This window comes from Agelaius tricolor, unplaced genomic scaffold, assembly GCF_023055355.1.
Source record: "Agelaius tricolor isolate 1412-34295 unplaced genomic scaffold, bAgeTri1.0.p SCAF_129, whole genome shotgun sequence".
NCBI lineage: Eukaryota > Metazoa > Chordata > Aves > Passeriformes > Icteridae > Agelaius > Agelaius tricolor.
In genome coordinates, this window is record NW_027269389.1 from 15,925 (window position 1) to 39,051 (window position 23,127).

Below are 23,127 nucleotides of genomic sequence, written 5' to 3' on the forward strand. Positions count from 1 at the left end.
GCTCCCGTTTTCCCGCCTCCGCCGTGATTGACCCCTCTCCGCGCTCTCCCATTGGCTCTCGGGAGAGCCCCGTGGGCGGGCAAAGCGCTGCGCTTTGATTGACAGCAGAGCCTCGTCACCCCATTGGCTGGGCGGGAGGCGGGCTCGGCGCTGATTGGTCGCCGCCTCACGGAGGGGGCGGGAGCAGAGGCGCAGCGATGGCGGCGGGGCCGGGAGCAGCGGGCACCGCTCGCGTCTCCTCAGGCCGAGACCTGAACTGCGTGCCGGAGGTGGCCGGAGCGCTGGGGGCCGTGGCCAGGCAGGGGTGAGACCCGGACCCCTTAAAACCCAAAAAAACCCCAAAAATCCCACTCGGGAACCCCCCAAAACCGACCCCGAAATGCCCCTCGTGTTCCCGGGAGGGCCCAAACGTCCCGCGGCATCCCCGAATTCCCTCAGGAATCCCCCAGATCTCCTTTAGAGAGCCATAAATCCCCTCAGGGATCCACAAAATGTGCTCAGGAACCCTAAAATCCCCTCAGGGATCCACAAATCCTCTCAGGAACCCCCAAATTCCTCCGAATCTCCTCAGAGATCCCCAAATTCCCGCCACATTCCCCCAGATCCCCTCAGAGATCCCCGAATCTCCTCAGAGATCTCCAAAATCCCCTCAGAGATCTCCAAAATCCCCTCAGAGATCCCAGATCCCCTCAGGGATCCCCAAAATTCCCTCAGGGATCCCAAATCCCCTCAGGGACCCCAGATCCCTTCAGGAATCCCCAAATTCCCTCAGAGATCCCCAAATTCCCCCAAATCCCCTCAGGGATCCCAAAATCCCCTCAGGGATCCCCAAATTCCCTCAAATCCCCTCAGAGATCCCCAAATTCCCCCAAATCCCCTCAGGAGTCCCCAAATCCCCTCAGGGATCCCCAAAATTCCCCCAAATCCCCTCAGGGATCCCCGAAATTCCCTCAGGGATCCCAAATCCTCTCAGGGATCCCAAATCCCCTCAGGGATACCCAAATTCTCTCAGAGATCCCCAAAATCCCCTCAGAGATCCCCAAATTCTCCCAAATCTCCTCAGGGATCCCCAAAATTCCCTCAGGAACCCCCAAAATCCCCTCAGGGATCCCAAATCCCCTCAGGGATTCCCAAATTCCCTCAGAGATCCCCAAAATCCCCTCAGAGATCCCCAAATTCTCCCAAATCTCCTCAGAGATCCCCAAAATCCCCTCAGAGATCCCCAAATTCCCCCAAATCTCCTCAGGGATCCCCAAAATTCCCTCAGGGATCCCCAGAGCCCCTCAGGGATCCCTGAAGCCCCTCAGGGATCCCCAAATTCCCTCAAAATCCCCTCAAGGATCCCAAATCCCCTCAGGGATCCCCAAATCCTCTCTGAGATCCCCAAATTCCCCCAAATCTCCTTAGGGACCCCCAAAATTCCCCCCAAATCCCCTTAGGGATCCCCAGATCCCCTCAGAGATCCCCAAATTCCCCCAAATTCCCTCAGAGATCCCCAAATTCCTTCAGGGATCCCAAATCCCCTCAGGGATCCCCAAAATTCCCCCCAAATCCCCTCAGGGATCCCAAATCCCCTCAGGGATCCCCAAAATTCCCCCCAAATCCCCTCAGGGATCCCCAAAATCTCCTCAGGGATCCCAAAAATTCCCTCAGGGATCCCAAATCCCCTCAGAGATCCCGAAATTCCCCCAAATTCCCTCAGGGATCCCCAAATTCCACTTAGGAATCCCCAAGTCCCCCCCAAATGATCTCCCAGTCCCTCCCAGTTCATCCCAGTCCCTCCCAGTTTGATCCCAGTCCTTCCCAGTCACTCCCAGTCCCTCCCAGTTTGCTCCCAGTCCCTCCCAGTTTGATCCCAGTCCCTCCCAGTCCATCCCAGTCCCTCCCAGTTTGATCCCAGTCCCTCCCAGTCCATCCCAGTCCCTCCCAGTTTGATCCCAGTCCCTCCCAGTACAAACCAGTAACCCCAAATCCCCTCCCATTCCCTCCCAGTCCCTCCCAGTCCCTCCCAGTCCCTCCCAGTTTGCTCCCAGTCCATCCCAGTCCCTCCCAGTCCAAACCAGTAACCCCAGTTTGATCCCAGTTTAAATTTTCTGTGCATCCCAGTCCCTCCCAGTTTAATCCCAGTCCCTCCCAGTCCCTCCCAGTTTGCTCCCAGTCCCTCCCAGTCCCTCCCGGTTTATCCCAGTCCCTCCCAGTCCCTCCCAGTATACCCCAGTCCATCCCAGTAACCCCAGTGTGCCCCAGGTTCAATTTCCTGTGCATCCCAGTCCCTCCCAGTCCCTCCCAGTTTGATCCCAGTCCCTCCCAGTCCATCCCAGTCCCTCCCAGTTTGTTCCCAGTCCCTCCCAGCCCCTCCCAGTTTGATCCCAGGCCCTCCCAGTCCAAACCAGTAACCCCAGTTTCATCCCAGGTTCGATTTCCTGTGCATCCCAGTCCCTCCCAGTTTGATCCCAGTCCCTCCCAGTTCATCCCAGTCCCTCCCAGTAACACCAGTATATCCCAGTTTCGATTTCCTTTGCTTCCCAGTCCCTCCCAGTCTGTTCCCAGTCCCTCCCAGTTTGTTCCCAGTCCCTCCCAGTCTGTTCCCAGTCCCTCCCAGTTTGTTCCCAGTCCCTCCCAGTCCCTCCCAGTCCCTCCCAGTTTAATCCCAGTCCCTCCCAGTCCCTCCCAGTAACCCCAGTGTGCCCCAGGTTCGATTTCCTGTGCATCCCAGTCTCTCCCAGTTTGTTCCCAGTCCCTCCCAATCCCTCCCAGTTTGATCCCAGTCCTTCCCAGTCCCTCCCAGTCTGTTCCCAGTATAACCCAGTCCCTCCCAGTAACCCCAGTTTGCCGCAGATTCGATTTCCTGTGCATCCCAGTTCATCTCAGTCCCTCCCAGTCCCTCCCAGTTCATCCCAGTTTGATCCCAGTCCCTCCCAGTCCTTCCCAGTCTGTTCCCAGTCCCTCCCAGTATAACCCAGTCCCTCCCAGTCTGTTCCCAGTCCCTCCCAGTCCCTCCCAGTTTGCTCCCAGTTTGCTCCCAGTCCCTCCCAGTCCCTCCCAGTTCATCCCAGTTTGATCCCAGTCCCTCCCAGTCCTTCCCAGTCTGTTCCCAGTCCCTCCCAGTATAACCCAGTCCCTCCCAGTCTGTTCCCAGTCCCTCCCAGTCCCTCCCAGTACAAACCAGTAACCCCAAATCCCCTCCCAGTCCCTCCCAGTCCCTCCCAGTTTGTTCCCAGTCCCTCCCAGTCCCTCCCAGTATACCCCAGTCCCTCCCAGTAACCCCAGTGTGCCCCAGGTTCGATTTCCTGTGCCTGCCCCTGTTCCACCCAGTTTGTTCCCAGTCCCTCCCAGTTTGTTCCCAGTCCCTCCCAGTTTGATCCCAGTCCCTCCCAGTCCCTCCCAGTCCATCCCAGTTTAATCCCAGTCCCTCCCAGTCCCTCCCAGTCCCTCCCAGTCCCTCCCAGTATAACCCAGTAACCCCAGCGTGCCCCAGGTTCGATTTCCTGTGCATCCCAGTCCGTCCCAGTTTTCTCCCAGTCCCTCCCAGTATAAACCAGTAACCCCAGTTTGATCCCAGTTTCAATTTCCTTTCCATCCCAGTCCTTCCCAGTCCCTCCCAGTTTGCTCCCAGTCCCTCCCAGTCCCTCCCAGTCCCTCCCAGTTTGATCCCAGTCCCTCCCAGTCCCTCCCAGTATATCCCAGTAACCCCAGTGTGCCCCAGGTTCGATTTCCTGTGCCTGCCCCTGTTCCACCCAGTATAACCCAGTCCCTCCCAGTCCCTCCCAGTACAACCCAGTCCCTCCCAGTTTAATCCCAGTCCCTCCCAGTTCATCCCAGTCCCTCCCAGTAACACCAGTATATCGCAGTTTCGATTTCCTTTGCTTCCCAGTCCCTCCCAGTCCCTCCCAGTTTAATCCCAATCCCCTCCCAGTTTGCTCCCAGTTCCTCCCAGTCCCTCCCAGTTTGTTCCCAGTCCCTCCCAGTCCCTCCCAGTCCCTCCCAGTCCATCCCAGTAACCCCAGTGTGTGCCAGGTTCGATTTCCTGTGCATCCCAGTCCCTCCCAGTCCCTCCCAGTCCCTCCCAGTTTAATCCCAGTCCCTCCCAGTCCCTCCCAGTTTGTTCCCAGTCCCTCCCAGTCCCTCCCAGTCTGTTCCCAGCCCCTCCCAGTTTATCCCAGTAACCCCAGTGTGCCCCAGGTTCGATTTCCTGTGCCTGCCCCTGTTCCACCCAGTATAACCCAGTCCCTCCCAGTCCCTCCCAGTCTGTTCCCAGTCCCTCCCAGTCCCTCCCAGTTTAATCCCAGTCCCTCCCAGCCCCTCCCAGTATAACCCAGTCCCTCCCAGTCTATCCCAGTCCCTCCCAGTATATCCCAGTAACCCCAGTTTGTGTCCCAGGTTCGATTTCCTGTGCCTGCCCCTGTTCCACCCCCGGCACCGCCGCGAGTTCCGGGCGCAGCCGGCGCGGGCCCGGCCCGGGCCCCAAACCCGCTCGGACCTGGTGCTGGCAGGGAGGGGTGAGCACGGGGGTTATACTGGGGTGTACTGGTTTATACTGGGAGGGACTGGGAGGGGGGTTGGGGGCATTAAATGGGGAAAAAATGGGGAAAAATGGGGGAAAAATGGGGAAAAAATGGGGAAAAATGGGGAAAAATGGGGAAAAAATGGGGGGAAAATTGATATAAAAGGTGGGGTTTGGTACTGGTTTGTACTGGTTTGTACTGGTGCCTTACTGGTTTACACTGGGAGGGACTGGGAGGGACTGGGAGGGGGAAATTTGGGGGTTAGGGTTAGGTTTATACTGGGAGGGGATTTTGGGTGGATTTTGGGGGGATTTGGGGCTTCTAAAGGGTTAAAAATGGGGAAAAATGGGGGGAAAAATTGATATAAAAGGTGGGGTTTGGTACTGGTTTGTACTGGTTTGTACTGGTGCCTTACTGGTTTATACTGGGAGGGACTGGGAACAAACTGGGAGGGACTGGGATGAAACTGGGAACAAACTGGGAGGGACTGGGATGCACAGGAAATCGAAACTGGGATCAAACTGGGGTTACTGGTTTGGACTGGGAGGGACTGGGAACAAACTGGGAGGGACTGGGATTAAACTGGGAGGGACTGGGAGAGACTGGGATTAAACTGGGAGGGACTGGGAGGGGATTTTGGGCTTTAAAAGGGTTAAAAATGGGGAAAAATGGGGGGAAAATGGGGGAAAATGGGGAGGAAAGGGTTAAAAATGGGGCAATGGGGGTTTGGGGTTACTGGTTTGTACTGGTTTATACTGGGGTGTACTGGGAGGCACTGGGACGGGGTTTTGGGTGGATTTTGAGGGGTTTTGGGGCATTAAATGGGGAAAAAAATGGGGAAAAATGGGGGGAAAATGGGGGGAAAATGGGGAAAAATTGATATAAAAGGTGGGGTTTGGTACTGGTTTATACTGGTTTATACTGGTTTATACTGGTTTATACTGGGAGGGGATTTTGGGGCTTTTAAAGAGGAAAAAATGGGGGAAATGGGGAAAAAATGGGGGAAAATGGGGGAAAATGGGGAAAAAATGGGGCAAAATGGGGAGGAAAGGGTTAAAAATGGGGCAATGGGGGTTTGGGGTTACTGGTTTGTACTGGTTTATACTGGTGCCTTACTGGTTTATACTGGGAGGGACTGGGAGGGACTGGGAACAAACTGGGAGGGACTGGGAGGGGATTTGGAGAGGATTTTGGGCTTTAAAAGGGTTAAAAATGGGGAAAAAATGGGGGAAAATGGGGAGGAAAGGGTTAAAAATGGGGCAATGGGGTTTGGGGTTACTGGGTTATACTGGTTTGTACTGGTTTATACTGGGAGGGGATTTTGGGTCAGTTTTGAGGGGAATTTTGGGGTAAATTTTGGGGATTTTGGGTCAATTTTGGGGCGAATTTTGAGGTGGATTTTGGGTCAATTTTGGGGCGAATTTTGAGGCATTTTCGGGGGAATTTGGGGAATTTTGAGGGGGAATTTTGGGGGAATTTTTGCAGTCAATTTTTGGGATTTTTTGGTCAATTTTGGGGTGAATTTTTGGGCATTTTGGGGATTTTGGGTCAATTTTGGGGCGAATTTGGGGAATTTTGAGGGTGAATTTTGGGGTGAATTTGGGGAATTTTTAGGGGGAATTTGGGGCATTTTGGGTCAATTTTGAGGGGAAGTTTGGGGTGAATTTTGGGGATTTTGGGTGAATTTGGGGGGAATTTTGGGGTGAATTTGGGAATTTTTAGGGTGAATTTTGGGTCAATTTTGAGGCGAATTTTGGGGAGAATTTTGGGGAGAAATTTGGGGAGAAATTTGGGGTGAATTTTGGGGTGAATTTTTGTGATTATTTTAAGATGAATTTTTGGATAAATTTTGGGATCTTTGTGATGAATTTTGGGGTGAATTTTGTAATTTTTGGGATGAATTTTGGGGACGAATTTGAGGATTTTTGGGATGAGTTTTGGGGTGAATTCTGCGGTTTTTTTGGGCTGAATTTTGTAATTTTGGGGTGAATTTTGGGGTGAATTTTCTGATTTTTGGGATGAATTTTGGGGACGAATTTGGGATTTTTTTGGGCTGAATTTTGGGATTTTTGGGCTGAATTTTGGGGTGAACTTTTGCGATTATTTTAAGATGAATTTTTGGATAAATTTTGGGATTTTTGGGATAAATTTTGGGGTGAATTTTGGTATTTTTGTGTTGAATTTTCGGGTGAATTTTGGGCTGAATTTTGTAAGTTTTGGGATGAATTTTGGGCACAAATTTGGGGATTTTTTGGGGTAAATTTGGGGAATTTTGGGATGAATTTTGGGGTGAATTTTTGGTATTTTTGTGATGAATTTTTGGTTGAATTTTCTGATTTTTGTGATGGGATTTGGGGTGAATTATGGGGTTTTTTTGGGATGAATTTTGGGATTTCTGGGGTGAATTTTGGGCTAAATTTTGGGATTTTGGGGGTGAATTTTGGGCTGAATTTTGGGCTGAATTTTGTAATTTTTCAGATGAATTTTGGGGACGAATTTGGGGTTTTTTTTGGGTAAATTTGGGGGAGTTTGGGCTGAATTTTGGGCTAAATTTGGGGATTTTTGGGATGAATTTTGGTATTTTTGGGATGTACTTTAAGATGAACTTTGGGATAAATTTTTGGTATTTTTGTGATGAATTTTGGGGTGAATTTTGGGCTAAATTTTCTGATTTTTGGGATGAATTTTTGGGTGAATTTGAGATTATTTTAGAATGAACTTTGGAGTGCAATTTCTGATTTTTGGGATGCATTTTGGGGACGAATTTGGGGTTTTTTGTGATAAATTTGGGGGATTTTGGGGTGAATTTTTGTGATTTTTGGGATGAATTTTGGGGTAAATTTCGGGTTTTTTTAGGATGAATTTTGAGGTGAATTTGGGGATTTTAGGGTGAATTTTGGGATAAATTTGGGGATTTTTGGGATGCATTTTGGGGACGAATTTGGGGTTTTTTTGGGTAAATTTGGGGTGAATTTTGGGGTGAATTTGGGGATTTTTGGGATGAATTTTGGACTGAATTTTGGGATGAATTCTGGGGTTTTTTGGGATAAATTTTGGTATTTTTGTGTTGAATTTTGGGGTGAATTTTTGGTACTTTTGGGGTGAATTTTGGGCTGAATTTTGGGATTTTTGGGGTGAATTTTGGGGTGAATTTTTGCGATTATTTTAAGATGAATTTTGGGATAAATTTGGGTATTTTTGTGCTGAATTTTGGGGTGAATTTTGCCCTTTTTGGTGCAGATTGGAACACTCTGATTGTTGGGAAGTTGTCGCCCTGGATCCGCCCGGATTCGCCGCTCGAGCACGTCCGGAAAAACTCCCAGAAGGTGAAATTGGGGCCATTTTGGGGCATTTTGGGCAATTTTGGGCAATTTCAGCCATTTCGGGAATTTTTGGGGATTTTTTGGGGATTTTTGGGATTTTTGGGGGATTTTTTTTGGAATTTTTGGAATTTATTTTGAATTTTTTAAGGATTTTTTGGGAATTTTTTGGGAAATTTTTGGGAATTTTTAGGATTTTTTGGGATTTTTTGTTTTTGATTTTTAGGGAATTTTTTTGGGAATTTTTGGGGATTTTTTTTGGAATTTCTTTGGAATTTTTGGGGAATTTTTGAGAATTTTTTGAGAATTTTTTCAGAATTTCCTTGGATTTTTTTTTAATTTTTGGGGGAAATTTTGGGATTTTTTGAGGAATTTTTCGGAATTTTTTGAGGAATTTTTTGGAATTTTTTTTGGGGATTTTTTGGGGAATTTTCAGGATTTTTGGGGAAATTTTTTGGGATTTTTTGGGGAATTTTTTTGGAATTTCTTTGGAATTTTTGGGGAATTTTTGAGAATTTTTTGAGAATTTTTTCAGAATTTCCTTGGATTTTTTTTTAATTTTTGGGGGAATTTTTGGGATTTTTTGAGGAATTTTTCGGAATTTTTTGAGGAATTTTTTTGGGGATTTTTTGGGGAATTTTCAGGATTTTTGGGGAAATTTTTTGGGATTTTTTGGGAATTTTTAGGATTTTTTTTAAATTTTTTTTTGAATTTTTGGGGAACTTTTTTAGGAATTTCTTTGGGTTTTGGGGGGAATTTTTAGGATTTTTTTAAATTTTTTGGGGAATTTTTTGGGGACTTTTTTGGAATTTTTTAGGGAATTTTTGAGAATTTTTTGGGGATTTTTTGGAAATTTTTTGGGATTTTTTGGGGAATTTTTAGGATTTTTTGGGAATTTTTTGGGATTTGTTGCGGAATTTTTTAGGGATTTTTTGGAAATTTTTGGGATTTTTTTGGGAATTTTTGGGGATATTTTGGGAATTTTTTGGGGAATTTTTTGGGATTTTTGGGATTTTTTGAGGAATTTTTTTTTATTTTTGGGGATTTTTTGGGGAATTTTTTTGAATTTTTTTGAATTTTTTAAGGGTTTTTTAAAGGATTTTTTAAAAGGATTTTGGGAGATTTTTTGGGGAATTTTAGGGAAATTTTTTTTAATTCTTTAGGAATTTTTTTTAGGCATTTTTTCGGCAATTTCAGGCCTCCCTCAATTCTCCCCCCTGCCCCTTTTTGGGTAGAATTTTGCCCTTTTTGGGTTGAATTTTCCCCGTTTTCGCTGTGTTGAATTTTGCCCTTTTTGGGCCGAATTTTGCCCGATTTCCACCAAAATTTCCCCATTTTGAGCTGAAATTTCTCCATTTTCCCCTCAAATTTCCCCATTTTGAGCCAAATTTTCCCCATTTTGCCCTCAAAATTCCCCATTTTGAGCCGAAATTTCCCTGAATTCCACCAAAATTTCCCCATTTTGCCCTCAAATTTCCCCATTTTGAGCCAAAATTTCTCCATTTTCCCCTCAAATTTTCCCATTTTGAGCCGAATTTTCCCCATTTTGCCCTCAAATTTCCCCATTTTCCCCTCAAATTTCCCCATTTTGAGCCGAATTTTCCCCATTTTGCCCTCAAATTTCCCCATTTTGAGCCAAAATTTCCCCATTTTCCCCTCACATTTCCCCATTTTGCCCTCAAATTTCCCCATTTTGCCCTCAAATTTCCTCATTTTGCGCCAAAATTTCCCCAATTTGCCCCAGAATTTCCCCATTTTGAGCCGAATTTTCCCCATTTTCCCCTCAAATTTCCCCATTTTGAGCCAAAATTTCCCCATTTAGAGCCGAATTTTCCCCGTTTTCACTGCGTCGAATTTTGCCCTTTTTGGGTTGAATTTCCCCCATTTTGGGCCGAAATTTCCCCGTTTTCCGCCCAATTTTTGGGCTAAATTTTCTGAACCCCCTCAATTCTCCCCCCTGCCCCATTTTGGGTTGAATTTTCCCCATTTTGGGCCGAATTTTCCCCATTTTGGGCCGAATTTTCCCCATTTTCGCTGCGTTGAATTTTGCCCTTTTTGGGTCGAATTCTGCCCTTTTTGGGCTGAATTTTCCCCAATTTCCACCAAAATTTCCCAGATTTCCACCAAAATTTCCCCATTTTGAGCTGAAATTTCCCCATTTTCCCCTCACATTTCCCCATTTTGGGCCGAATTTTCCCCGTTTTGAGCTGAAATTTCCCCATTTTCCCCTCAAATTTTCCCATTTTGAGCTGAATTTTCCCCATTTTCCCCTCAAATTTTCCCATTTTGAGCCGAATTTTCCCCATTTTCCCCTCAAATTTCCCCATTTTGAGCCAAAATTTCCCCATTTTGAGCCGAATTTTCCCCGTTTTCGCTGCGTCGAATTTTGCCCATTTTGAGCCGAATTTTCCCCGTTTTCGCTGCGTTTTCCGCACAATTTCCACACCAAATTTTCACAACCCCCTCAGTTCTCCCCCTTACCCCATTTTGTGCTGAATTTTGCCCATTTTTGGCTGAATTTTCCCCATTTTGAGCCAAAATTTCCCCGATTTCCACCAAAATTTCCCCATTTTGAGCTGAAATTTCTCCATTTTCCCCTCAAATTTTCCCATTTTGCCCTCAAATTTCCCCATTTTGAGCCAAAATTTCCCCATTTTCCCCTCACATTTCCCCATTTTGAGCCAAATTTTCCCCATTTTGCCCTCAAATTTTCCCCATTTTGAGCCGAATTTTCCCCATTTTGGGCCAAAATTTCCCCATTTTTGCTGTGTTGAATTTTGCCCTTTTAGGGCCGAATTTTCCCCGTTTTGCACCAAAATTTCCCCATTTTGAGCCGAAATTCCCCCATTTTACCCTCAAATTTCCCCATTTTGAGCTGAAATTTCTCCATTTTCCCCTCAAATTTTCCCATTTTGAGCTGAATTTTCCCCATTTTCCCCTCAAATTTCCCCATTTTGAGCCGAATTTTCCTCATTTTGGGCCAAAATTTCCCCGATTTGCCCTCAAATTTCACCATTTTGAGCCGAATTTTCCTCATTTTGAGGCGAATTTTCCCCGATTTCCGCCAAAATTTCCCCAATTTCCGCCAAAATTTCCCTGATTTCCACCAAAATTTCCCCATTTTGAGCCAAAATTTCCCCCTTTTCCCCTCAAATTTCCCCATTTTGAGCCAAAATTTCCCCATTTTGAGCCGAATTTTCCCCGTTTTCGCTGCGTCGAATTTTGCCCTTTTTGGGTCGAATTTTCCCCATTTTGAGCCGAATTTTCCCCGTTTTCGCTGCGTTTTCCGCACAATTTCCACACCAAATTTTCACAACCCCCTCAGTTCTCCCCCTTACCCCATTTTGTGCTGAATTTTGCCCATTTTTGGCTGAATTTTCCCCATTTTGAGCCAAAATTTCCCCGATTTCCACCAAAATTTCCCCATTTTGAGCCAAAATTTCCCCATTTTCCCCTCACATTTCCCCATTTTGCCCTCAAATTTCCCCATTTAGAGCTGAAATTTCCCCATTTTCCCCTCAAATTTTCCCATTTTGAGCCGAATTTTCCCCATTTTCCCCTCACATTTCCCCATTTTGAGCCAAAATTTCCCCATTTTGAGCTGAATTTTCCCCGTTTTCGCTGCGTCGAATTTTCCCCTTTTTGGGTCGAATTTTCCCCATTTTAAGCCGAATTTTCCCCGTTTTCGCTGCGTTTTCCACACAATTTCCACACCAAATTTTCTGAACCCCCTGAATTCTCCCCCCTGCCCCATTTTGTGCTGAATTTTGCCCATTTTTGGCTGATTTTTCCTCATTTTCCCCTCAGGCCCTGCAGCAGGAGTTGGATTTCGGGGCCTACCTGGGCCTGGCCGCTCACCTGGTGCCGCTCAGGGGCCCCCACAACCCCAACCTGGCCCGGGGGCTCAGCGCCCACCTGCACAGCGGCCACCACGCCACACAGGTCACTGGGGATACTGGTTTATACTGGGAGGGGGGAAAATGGGGAAAAAACGGGGAAAAACGGTGAAAAAATGGCGAAAATCGGTGAAAAAATGGCGAAAATAGGGGGGAAAATGGCGGAAATAGGGGGGAAAATGGGGAAGAAAGGGTTAAAAATGGGGGAAATGGGGACTGGGTTCTACTGGTTTGGACTGGGAGGGACTGGGTTATACTGGGAGGGACTGGGAGGGGGAAAAATGGGGAAAAAATGGAGAAAATCGGTGAAAAAATGGGGAAAATTGGGGGAAATGGGGATTTGGGGTTACTGGGTTATACTGGTTTATACTGGGAGGGGTTCAGTGCCCACCTGCACAGCGGCCACCACGCCACACAGGTCACTGGGGATACTGGTTTATACTGGGATATACTGGGAGGGGAAAAAATGGGGAAAAAACGGGGAAAAACGGTGAAAAAATGGCGAAAATCGGTGAAAAAATGGCGGAAATCGGTGAAAAAATGGCGGAAATAGGGGGGAAAATGGGGAAAATGGGGGGAAATGGGAACTGGGTTATACTGGTTTGGACTGGGAGGGACTGGGTTATACTGGGAGGGACTGGGAGGGGGAAAAATGGGGAAAAAATGGAGAAAATCGGTGAAAAAATGGGGAAAATTGGGGAAAATGGGGATTTGGGGTTACTGGGTTATACTGGTTTATACTGGGAGGGGTTCAGTGCCCACCTGCACAGCGGCCACCACGCCACACAGGTCACTGGGGATACTGGTTTATACTGGGAGGGACTGGGAGGGGAAAAAATGGGGAAAAAACGGGGAAAAACGGTGAAAAAATGGCGAAAATCGGTGAAAAAAATGGCGGAAATCGGTGAAAAAATGGCGGAAATAGGGGGGAAAATGGGGAAAATGGGGGGAAATGGGAACTGGGTTATACTGGTTTGGACTGGGAGGGACTGGGATATACTGGGAGGGACTGGGAGGGACTGGGAGGGGGTAAAATGGGGAAAAAACGGGGAAAAACGGTGAAAAAATGGCGAAAATAGGGGGGAAAATGGTGAAAATAGGGGGGAAAATGGGGGGAAAATGGGGAAAATAGGGGGAAATGGGGAGGAAAGGGTTAAAAATGGGGGAAATGGGGGGAAATGGGAACTGGGTTATACTGGGAGGGACTGGGAGGGGGAAAATGGGGAAAAAATGGGAAAAAATGGGGAAAATCGGTGAAAAAATGGCAAAAATAGGGGGAAAAATGGGGGAGAAATGGGGGAAATGGGAACTGGGGTTACTGGTTTATACTGGTTTATACTGGGAGGGGTTCAGTGCCCACCTGCACAGCGGCCACCACGGCACACAGGTCACTGGGGATACTGGTTTATACTGGGAGGGGGGAAAATGGGGAAAAAACGGGGAAAAACGGTGAAAAAATGGCAAAAATCGGTGAAAAAATGGCGGAAATAGGGGGGAAAATGGGGAAGAAAGGGTTAAAAATGGGGGAAATGGGAACTGGGTTCTACTGGTTTGGACTGGGAGGGACTGGGTTATACTGGGAGGGACTGGGAGGGGGAAAAATGGGGAAAAAATGGAGAAAATCGGTGAAAAAATGGGGAAAATTGGGGGAAATGGGGATTTGGGGTTACTGGGTTATACTGGTTTATACTGGGAGGGGTTCAGTGCTCACCTGCACAGCGGCCACCACGCCACACAGGTCACTGGGGATACTGGTTTATACTGGGAGGGACTGGGAGGGGAAAAAATGGGGAAAAAACGGGGAAAAACGGTGAAAAAATGGGGAAAATCGGTGAAAAAATGGCGGAAATAGGGGGGAAAATGGCGGAAATAGGGGGGAAAATGGGGAAGAAAGGGTTAAAAATGGGGGAAATGGGAACTGGGTTCTACTGGTTTGGACTGGGAGGGACTGGGAGGGACTGGGAGGCTGGAAAATGGGGAAAAACGGTGAAAAAATGGGGAAAATCAGTAAAAAATGGGGTAAATATGGGGAAAATTGGGTGGAAAATGGGGGAGAAAGGGTTAAAAATGGGGGAAATGGGAAAAAATGGGGGAAAATGGGGAAGAAAGGGTTAAAAATGGGGGAAATGCGGATTTGGGGTTACTGGGTTGTACTGGTTTATACTGGGAGGGACTGGGAGGGGGAAATGGGGAAAATGGGGAAAAATGGTGAAAATAGGGGGGAAAATGGGGGAGAAAATGGGGGGAAATGGGGGAAAAATGGGGGGGAAATGGGGAAGAAAGGGTTAAAAATGGGGAAAATAGGATTTGGGGATACTGGGAGGGACTGGTTTGGACTGGGAGGGGGGAAATGGGGAAAAAACGGGGAAAAATGGGGAAAATCGGTGGGAAAATGGGGGAAAATGGCGGGAAAAATGGGGAAGAAAGGGTTAAAAAGGGGGAAATTGGGGTTTGGGGTTACTGGGTTATACTGGGAGGGGGGAAATGGAGGGAAAATGGAGAAAAACGGTGAAAAAATGGGGAAAATAGGGGGAAAATTGGGTGGAAAATGGGGGGGAAATGGGGACTGGGGTTACTGGGTTATACTGGGATAAACTGGGAGGGACTGGGAGGGGGGAAATGGGGAAAAAATGGGGGAAAAATGGGGAAAAACGGTGAAAAAATGGCGAAAATAGGGGGAAAATGGGGAAGAAAGGGTTAAAAATGGGGGAAATGGGAACTGGGGTTACTGGGTTGTACTGGTTTGGACTGGTGAGGGACTGGGATATACTGGGAGGGACTGGGAGGAGAAAAATGGGGAAAAATGGGGAGAAATGGTGAAAAAATGGCGAAAATTGGTGAAAAAATGGGGAAAATGGGGGAAAAATGGGGGGATGTGGGAGAGAAAGGGTTAAAAATGGGGGAAATGGGAAGTGGGTTATACTGGTTTGGACTGGGAGGGACTGGGAGGGACTGGGAGGGAGGAAAATGGGGAAAAATGGGGAAAAAATGGGGAAAATCGGTGAAAAAATGGCGAAAATAGGAGGAAAAATGGGGAAAATTGGGGGGAAAATGGGGTGGAAAATGGGGGAAATGGGGATTTGGGGTTACTGGGTTGTACTGGGATAAACTGGGAGGGACTGGGAGGGACTGGGTTATACTGGGAGGGACTGGGAGGGGGAAAATGGGGAAAAAATGGGGAAAAACGGTGAAAAAATGGCAAAAATAGGGGGGAAAATGGGGGAAAATGGGGAAGAAAGGGTTAAAAATGGGGGAAATGCGGATTTGGGGTTACTGGGTTGTACTGGTTTATACTGGGAGGGACTGGGAGGGGGAAAATGGGTTAAAAATGGGGGAAAATGGGGATTTTAGCCATAGTTTGTTACTGGTTTGTACTGGTTTGTACTGGGAGGGGATGGAGAGAGAAAAAATGGGGGAAAAATGGGGAAAAAAAGGGTTAAAAATGGGATTTGGGGTTACTGGTTTATACTGGTTTATACTGGTTTATACTGGTTTATACTGGTCCATACTGGGAATTGGGATGAACTGGGAGGGATTTGGGGCCAATTCAGGGCTCTAAAATGGCCCAAAATTGGGATTTTTTCAGGGTTTTTTCCCCATTTCCCGCCCCAAACTGGTCCATACTGGTCCATACTGGTTTATACTGGGTATTGGGATGAACTGGGAGGGATTTGGGGCCTTTAAAATGGTGAAAAATGGGCCCAAAATTGGGATTTTTTCGGAGTTTTTTCCCCTTTTCCCACCCCAAACTGGCCCAAACTGGTCCATACTGGTCCGTACTGGTTTGTACTGGTCCGTACTGGTCCATACTGGTTTATACTGGTCCAAACTGGTCCTTACTGGTCCTTACTGGTCCGTACTGGGCAGTTCTGGGTCCAGGTCCCGCTGGTGCCGCCCGAGGATTGCCGCGATGACGTCATCGGGAACGAGGCCCCGCCCACCGGGGGGGACGAGGAGAACACGTGGGAGTGGTGAGAGAATGGGGGCGGGGCTTAGCGGGCTGTGGGCGGGGCTTGGCTTGGGAATGGGGCGGGGCTTGGCTGGGGTGGGGCGGGGCTTGGCTTGGGAAGGGGGCGGGGTTTGGCTGGGATGAGGGTGGGGCTTAGCTGGGTGTGGGCGGGGCTTGCCGATTAAAGGAGGAGGAAAAATGGGGATTTTGAGGTAAAAAACGGGGATTTTGGGGTAAAAAATGGGATTTTGGGGGAAATTACGGGGATTTTGAGGGAAAAAATGGGGATTTTGAGGGAAAAATGGGGATTTTGGGGAAGTTTGGGGATTTTTGGGGGGAAATGGGGGAAAAAATGGGGATTTTGAGGGGAAAAATGGGGATTTTGAGGGGAAAAATGGGAATTTGAGGGAAAAATGGGGATTTTGAGGGAAAAAATGGGGATTTTGGGCAAGTTTGGAGGGAAAAATGGGGATTTTGAGGGGAAATTTGGGGATTTTAAGGGAAAAATGGGGAATTTGAGGGAAAAAATGGGGATTTTGAGGGAAAAAATTGGGATTTTGAGGGAAAAAATGGGGATTTTGGGGAAGTTTGAGGGAAAAATGGGGATTTTGAGGTAAAAAATGGGGAATTTCAGGGAAAAATGGGGATTTTGAGGGAAAAAATGCAGAATTTGGGGAAAAATTTGTGATTTTGACGGAAAAATGGGGATTTTGGGGAAGTTTGGGGGAAAAAATGGGAATTTGAGGGAAAAATGGGGGTTTTGGGGAAAAATTTGGGATTTTGGGGGAAAAATTGGGGGGAAAATTGGAATTTTGGGTGGATTTTGGGGGAAAATTTGGGGGGGAAAATGGGAATTTTGGCGAAAATTTGGGGGACAAAATGGAAATTTTGGGGTGGATTTTGGGGAAAAATTTGGGGGAAAAATGGGAATTTTGGGGTGGATTTTGGAGACAAAAAAAGGGAATTTAGGGGAAAATTTTGGGGGGGAAAGTTTGGGGGAAAATGGGAATTTTGGGGTAAAAATTTTGGGGAAAATCGAGGGAAAATTGGGGGAAAATGGGAATTTTGGGGTCAATTTGGGGATATTTTGGGGTGAATTTGGGCTGAATTTTTGGGGTCAATTTGGGGATATTTTGGGGTGAATTTTGGCTGTTTTGGGGTGAATTTTGGGGTGAATTTTGGGATATTGTGGGGTGAATTTTGGCTGTTTTGGGGTGGGTGAATTTTGGCTGTTTTGGGGTGAATTTTGGGGTGAATTTTGGCTGTTTTGGGGTGAATTTTGGGGTGAATTTGGGCTGTTTTGGGGTGAATTTTGGCTGTTTTGGGTGAGTTTTTGCTATTTTGGGGTGAATTTTGGATATTTTGGGAAAATTTGGGGTGAATTTTGGCTGTTTTGGGGTCAATTTTGGGGTGAATTTTGGGATATTTTGGGGTGAATTTTGGGATATTTTGGCTATTTTGGGGTGAATTTTGGGGTGAATTTTGGCTGTTTTGAGGTGAATTTTGGGCTAATTTGGGACATTTTGGGGTGAATTTTGGGATATTTTGGCTGTTTTGGGGTGAATTTTGGGGTGAATGTTGGCTCTTTTGGGGTGAATTTTGAGGTGAATTTTGGACATTTTGGGGTGAATTTTGGGATATTTTGGCTATTTTGGGGTGAATTTTGGGATATTTTGGCTGTTTTGGGGTGAATTTTGGCTGTTTTGGGGTGAATTTTGGGCTATTTTGGGGTGAATTTTGGGGTGAATTTTGGGCTATTTTGGGGTGAATTTTGGCCGTTTTGGGGTGAATTTTGGATATTTTGGGACAATTTGGGATATTTTGGCCGTTTTGGGGTGAATTTTGGGGTGAATTTTGGCCGTTTCGGGTCCCTCAGGTGGCACAAGTTCCGGACGCTGCTCGATTACAACAAACGGGTGGCGCTGGGTAAGGGGCGGGGCTTAGCCCGGAAGGGGCGGGGCTTACAGATATAACGGACATGGCCTGGGAGGGGGCGGAGCTTACAGAAATAATGGGATGGGCATAGCTGAGAGTGGGCGGGGCTTACAGAAATAATGGGATGGGCCTAGCTGAGAGGGGGCGGGGCTTACAGAAATAATGGGATGGGCATAGCTGAGAGGGGGCGGGGCTTACAGAAATAATGGGATGGGCATAGCTGAGAGGGGGCGGAGCTTACAGAAATAATGGGATGGGCATAGCTGAGAGTGGGCGGAGCTTGCAGAAATAATGGGATGGGCATAGCTGAGAGTGGGCGGAGCTTGCAGAAATAATGGGATGGGCATAGCTGAGAGTGGGCGGGGCTTACAGAAATAATGGGATGGGCATAGCTGAGAGTGGGCGGGGCTTACAGAAATAATGGGATGGGCATAGCTGAGAGGGGGCGGGGCTTACAGAAATAATGGGTTGGGCATAGCTGAGAGTGGGCGGAGCTTACAGAAATAATGGGATGGGCATAGCTGAGAGTGGGCGGGGCTTACAGAAATAATGGGATGGGCATAGCTGAGAGTGGGCGGGGCTTACCTGGGTGTGGGTGGTGCTTACCTTCAAAAAGGGGTGGGGTTTAACTGGGATGAGGGTGGAGCTTAAATGGATGTGGGCGGGGTTTATCTTGGAAAGGGGGCGGGGTTTAGCTGGGATGGGGTGTGGCTTACACAGATAAGGGGGTGGGGCTTAGGGTGGGGTCCATACTGGTCCATACTGGTCCATACTGGTTTATACTGGGATTGGGACGAACTGGGAGGGATTTGGGGCCTTTAAAATGGTGAAAAACGGCCAAAAATTCGAATTTTTTCGGGATTTTTTCGGGGTTTTTTCCCCATTTCCCACCCCAAACTGGTCCATACTGGTCCATACTGCTTATACTGGTTTATACTGGGATTGGGATGAACTGGGAGGCTTTTGGGGCCTTTAAAATGGTGAAAAATGGGCCCAAAAATTCGAATTTTTTCGGGATTTTTTCGGGGTTTTTTGGGGTTTCCCCCCCCCCCCAATACCGGCCCATACTGGTTTATACTGGTCCATACTGGTCCATACTGGTTTATACTGGTCCATACTAGGATTGGGATGAACTGGGAGGGATTTGGGGCCTTTAAAATGGTGAAAAACGGCCCCAAAAATTCGAATTTTTTGGGGATTTTTTCGGCGTTTTTTCCCCTTTTCTCACCCCATACCGGTCCATACTGGTTTATACTGGTTTATACTGGTTTATACTGGTTTATACTGGTTTATACTGGGAATTGGGATGAACTGGGAGGCTTTTGGGGCCTTTAAAATGGTGAAAAATGGGCCCAAAAATTCGAATTTTTTCGGGATTTTTTTGGGATTTTTTTGGGGTTTCCCGCCCCAAACTGGTCCATACTGGTTTGTACTGGTTTGTACTGGTTTATACTGGAAATTGTGACGAACTGGGAGGGATTTGGGGCCTTTAAAATGGTGAAAAATTGGCCAAAAATTCGAATTTTTTGGGGATTTTTTCGGGGTTTTTTCCCCATTTCCACCCCAAACTGGTCCATACTGGTCCATACTGGTTTATACTGGTTTATACTGGGATTGGGATGAACTGGGAGGGATTTGGGGCCTTTAAAATGGTGAAAAAACGGCCCCAAAAATTCGAATTTTTTGGGGATTTTTTCGGCGTTTTTTCCCCTTTTCTCACCCCATACCGGTCCATACTGGTTTATACTGGTTTATACTGGTTTATACTGGTTTATACTGGTTTATACTGGGAATTGGGATGAACTGGGAGGCTTTTGGGGCCTTTAAAATGGTGAAAAATGGGCCCAAAAATTCGAATTTTTTCGGGATTTTTTGGGATTTTTTGGGGTTTCCCGCCCCATACTGGTCCGTACTGGGTTTATACTGGTTTATACTGGTCCATACTGGGATTGGGATGAACTGGGAGGGATTTGGGGGCCAATCCAGGGCTCTAAAACGGCCCCAAAATTGGGATTTTTTTGGGATTTTTTTGAGGTTTTTTCCCCTTTTCTCACGCCATACTGGTCCATACTGGTTTGTACTGGTTTTATACTGGTTTATACTGGTTTATACTGGTTTATACTGGTTTATACTGGAAATTGGGATGAGCTGGGAGGGATTTGGGGCCTTAAAAATGGTGAAAAATGGCCCAAAAATTCGAATTTTTTTTGGATTTTTTCGGGGTTTTTCCCCTTTTCTCACCCCATACTGGTCCATACTGGTTTATACTGGTTTGTACTGGTTTGTACTGGTCCATACTGGGATTGGGATGAACTGGGAGGGATTTGGGGCCTTTAAAATGGTGAAAAATGGGCCCAAAAATTCGAATTTTTTTGGGATTTTTTCGGGATTTTTTCCCCTTTTCCCACCCCATACCGGCCCATACTGGTTCATACTGGTTTGTACTGGTTTGTACTGGTTTGTACTGAAATTGGGATGAGCTGGGAGGATTTGGGGCCTTTAAAATGGTGAAAAACGGCCCAAAAATTCGAATTTTTTCGGGATTTTTTTCCCCTTTTCCCACCCCATACCGGCCCATACTGGTCCATACTGGTCCATACTGGTTTATACTGGTTTATACTGGTTTCCAGCGCTGGAGATCGGCCCGGACCTGCCCTCCCCCGCGGCCCTGGCGCGCTGGCTGGGCGAACCCGTGCGCGCCGCCTTCCTCCCCACCCGCCTCTTCCTCACCAACAAGAAAGGGTTCCCAGTGCTGGCCCGGGGCCACCAGCGCCTGCTGGGACAGCTCCTCAAGGTACTGGTTTATACTGGTTTGTACTGGTTTATACTGGGAGGGGTGCGGGGAGGGGCTGGGTGAAGTTTGGGGCGGTTTGGGGCAATTTTGGGGCTGTTTTGGGGCTCTAAAAGGGTTAAAAATGGGGAGAAAATGAGGAAAATGGGGATTTTTTTTGTACTGGTTTGTACTGGTTTATACTGGGAGGGGTTTTGGGGAGGGGCTGGGTGAAATTTGGGTGAAATTTGGGCAATTTTGGGGCTCTAAAAGGGTTAAAAAATGAGGAAAAAAATGGGGAAAAATTGGGGAAAATGGGGATTTTTTTATACTGGTTTATACTGGTTTGTATTGGTTTGTACTGGTTTATACTGGAGGGACTGGGAGGGGTTCGGGGAGGGGCTGGGTGAAATTTGGGTGAAATTTGGGGCAATTTTGGGAGATTTTGGGGCTCTAAAAGGGTTAAAAATGGGGGAAAATGGGGAAAAATGGAGGAAAAATTGGGGAAAATGGGGATTTTTTTATACTGGTTTATACTGGTTTGTACTGGTTTATACTGGGAGGGACTGGGAGGGGTTTGGGGAGGGACTGGGTGAAATTTGGGGATGGTTAAAGGGTTAAAAATGGGGAAAAATGAGGGAAAATGGGGAAAATGAGGGAAAATGGGGATTTGGGGTTACTGGTTTGTACTGGTTTGGGACTGGGAGTTACTGGTTTATACTGGTTTATACTGGGAGGGGCTCAGGGAGGGGCTGGGTGAAATTTGGGGGAATTTTGGGAGATTTTGGGGCTCTAAAAGGGTTAAAAATGGGGGAAAATTGGGGAAAAATTGGGGAAAATGGGGATTTGGGGTTACTGGTTTGTACTGGTTTGTACTGGTTTATACTGGGAGGGACTGGGAAGGGTTCAGGGGGGTGCTGGGAGGGGGTGGGTGAAATTTGGGGCGATTTGGAGCAATTTTGGGGCTCTAAAAGGGGAAAAAATGGGGGAAAATGGGGATTTTTTTATACTGGTTTGTACTGGTTTGGGACTGGTTTGTACTGGTTTGTACTGGGAGGGAACTGGGGGATCACTGGGAGGGACTGGGTGAAATTTGGGGCGATTTGGGGCAATTTTGGGGCTCTAAAAGGGGGAAAAATGGGGGAAAATGGGGATTTTTTTTATACTGGTTTATACTGGTTTGGAACTGGGAGTTACTGGTTTGAAACTGGGGGTTACTGGTTTATACTGGGAGGGACTGGGAGGGGTGCTGGGAGGGGCTGGGTGAAATTTGGGGCGATTTGGGGCAATTTTGGGGCTCTAAAAGGGTTAAAAATGGGGAAAAATGAGGAAAAATTGGGTAAAATGGGGGAAAATTGGGGATTTTTTTATACTGGTTTGTACTGGTTTATACTGGTTTATACTGGGAGGGGTTCAGGGAGGGGCTGGGTGAAATTTGGGGGTGGTTAAAGGGTTAAAAATGGGAAAAAATGGGGAAAAAATGGGGAAAATGAGGGAAAATTGGGGATTTTTTATACTGGTTTATACTGGTTTGTACTGGTTTGTACTGGTTTATACTGGGAGGGACTGGGAGGGGTTCAGGGGGTCACTGGGAGGGGCTGGGTGAAATTTGGGGCGATTTGGGGCAATTTTGGGGCTCTAAAAGGTGAAAAATGGGGAAAAAATGGGGAAAATGGGGATTTGGGGTTACTGGTTTGTACTGGTTTGGGACTGGTTTATACTGGTTTGTACTGGTTTATACTGGTTTGTACTGGGATTGGGATGAACTGGGAGGGATTTGGGGCCAATTAATGGCTCTAAAATGCCCAAAAATTCGAATTTTTTCGGGATTTTTTTGCGATTTTTTCGGGATTTTTTTGGGAATTTTTTGGGGTTTCCCCCCCATACTGGTCCATACTGGTTTATACTGGTTTATACTGGGAGTTTGGACGAACTGGGACGGTTTTTGGGCCTCTAAAATGGTGAAAAATGGGCCCAAAAATTCGAATTTTTTTGCGATTTTTTCGGGATTTTTTTTGGGATTTTTTTTCCTTTCCCCCCCATACTGGTCCATACTGGTTTATACTGGGAATTGGGATGAACTGGGAGGCTTTTGGGCTGAACTGGGAGGGATTTGGGGCCTTTAAAATGGTTTAAAATTGGCCAAAAATTCGAATTTTTTCGGGATTTTTTCGGGATTTTTCGGGGTTTCCCCCCCCATACTGGTCCATACTGGTCCATACTGGTCTGTACTGGTTTCTACTGGGAATTAGGACGAACTGGGAGGGTTTTGGGGCCTTTAAAATGGTGAAAAATTGCCCAAAAATTCGAATTTTTTCGCGATTTTTTCGCAATTTTTTCGGGATTTTTTGGGGTTTCCCCCCCCATACTGGTCCATACTGGTCCATACTGGTTTATACTGGGAATTGGGATGAACTGGGAGGGTTTTGGGACCAACTGGGAGGGATTTGGGGCGAATTCATGGCTCTAAAACGCCCAAAAATTCGAATTTTTTCGCGATTTTTTCGGGATTTTTTCCCCTTTACCCCCCCATACTGGTCCATACTGGTTTATACTGGTCCATACTGGTTTCCCCCGCAGCTGGACGTGCAGATCATCGTGCAGGGCAGCCCCAGGCACGGGGGCCGGCCCCTGGCCGTGTACCTGCAGTACCTGGAGCACCTGGGCCAGCACCGCCCGCCCCCCTCGGCCTACGAGGTCTACGCCAGGGGATACGAGGATTATCTGCAGAGCCCCCTGCAGGTGAGAGCCC

General features: G+C 47.2%; 1 protein-coding gene across 4 annotated transcripts in view; it reads left to right on the top strand.

Annotated features, from left to right (window-relative positions):
• Nucleotides 1-173: 173 nt before the first annotated feature.
• PRMT5 (protein arginine methyltransferase 5) overlaps nt 174-23,127 on the top strand; it is a 53,884-nt gene continuing 30,930 nt past the window's right edge. The window contains exons 1-8 of one of the 4 annotated variants that reach the window (XM_071420217.1): nt 174-304; nt 4,381-4,499; nt 7,746-7,831; nt 11,633-11,767; nt 15,589-15,692; nt 17,547-17,596; nt 20,236-20,399; nt 22,956-23,117. In XM_071420217.1, coding sequence (XP_071276318.1) covers nt 198-304; nt 4,381-4,499; nt 7,746-7,831; nt 11,633-11,767; nt 15,589-15,692; nt 17,547-17,596; nt 20,236-20,399; nt 22,956-23,117 — 927 coding nt within the window. In that variant the 5' untranslated portion in view covers nt 174-197. Of the gene's footprint in view, nt 305-4,380; nt 4,500-7,745; nt 7,832-11,632; nt 11,768-12,371; nt 12,511-13,339; nt 13,460-15,588; nt 15,693-17,546; nt 17,597-20,235; nt 20,400-22,955; nt 23,118-23,127 lie in introns of those variants that run through there. The other 3 variants (XM_071420218.1, XM_071420220.1, XM_071420219.1) reach the window with 3 other exon arrangements.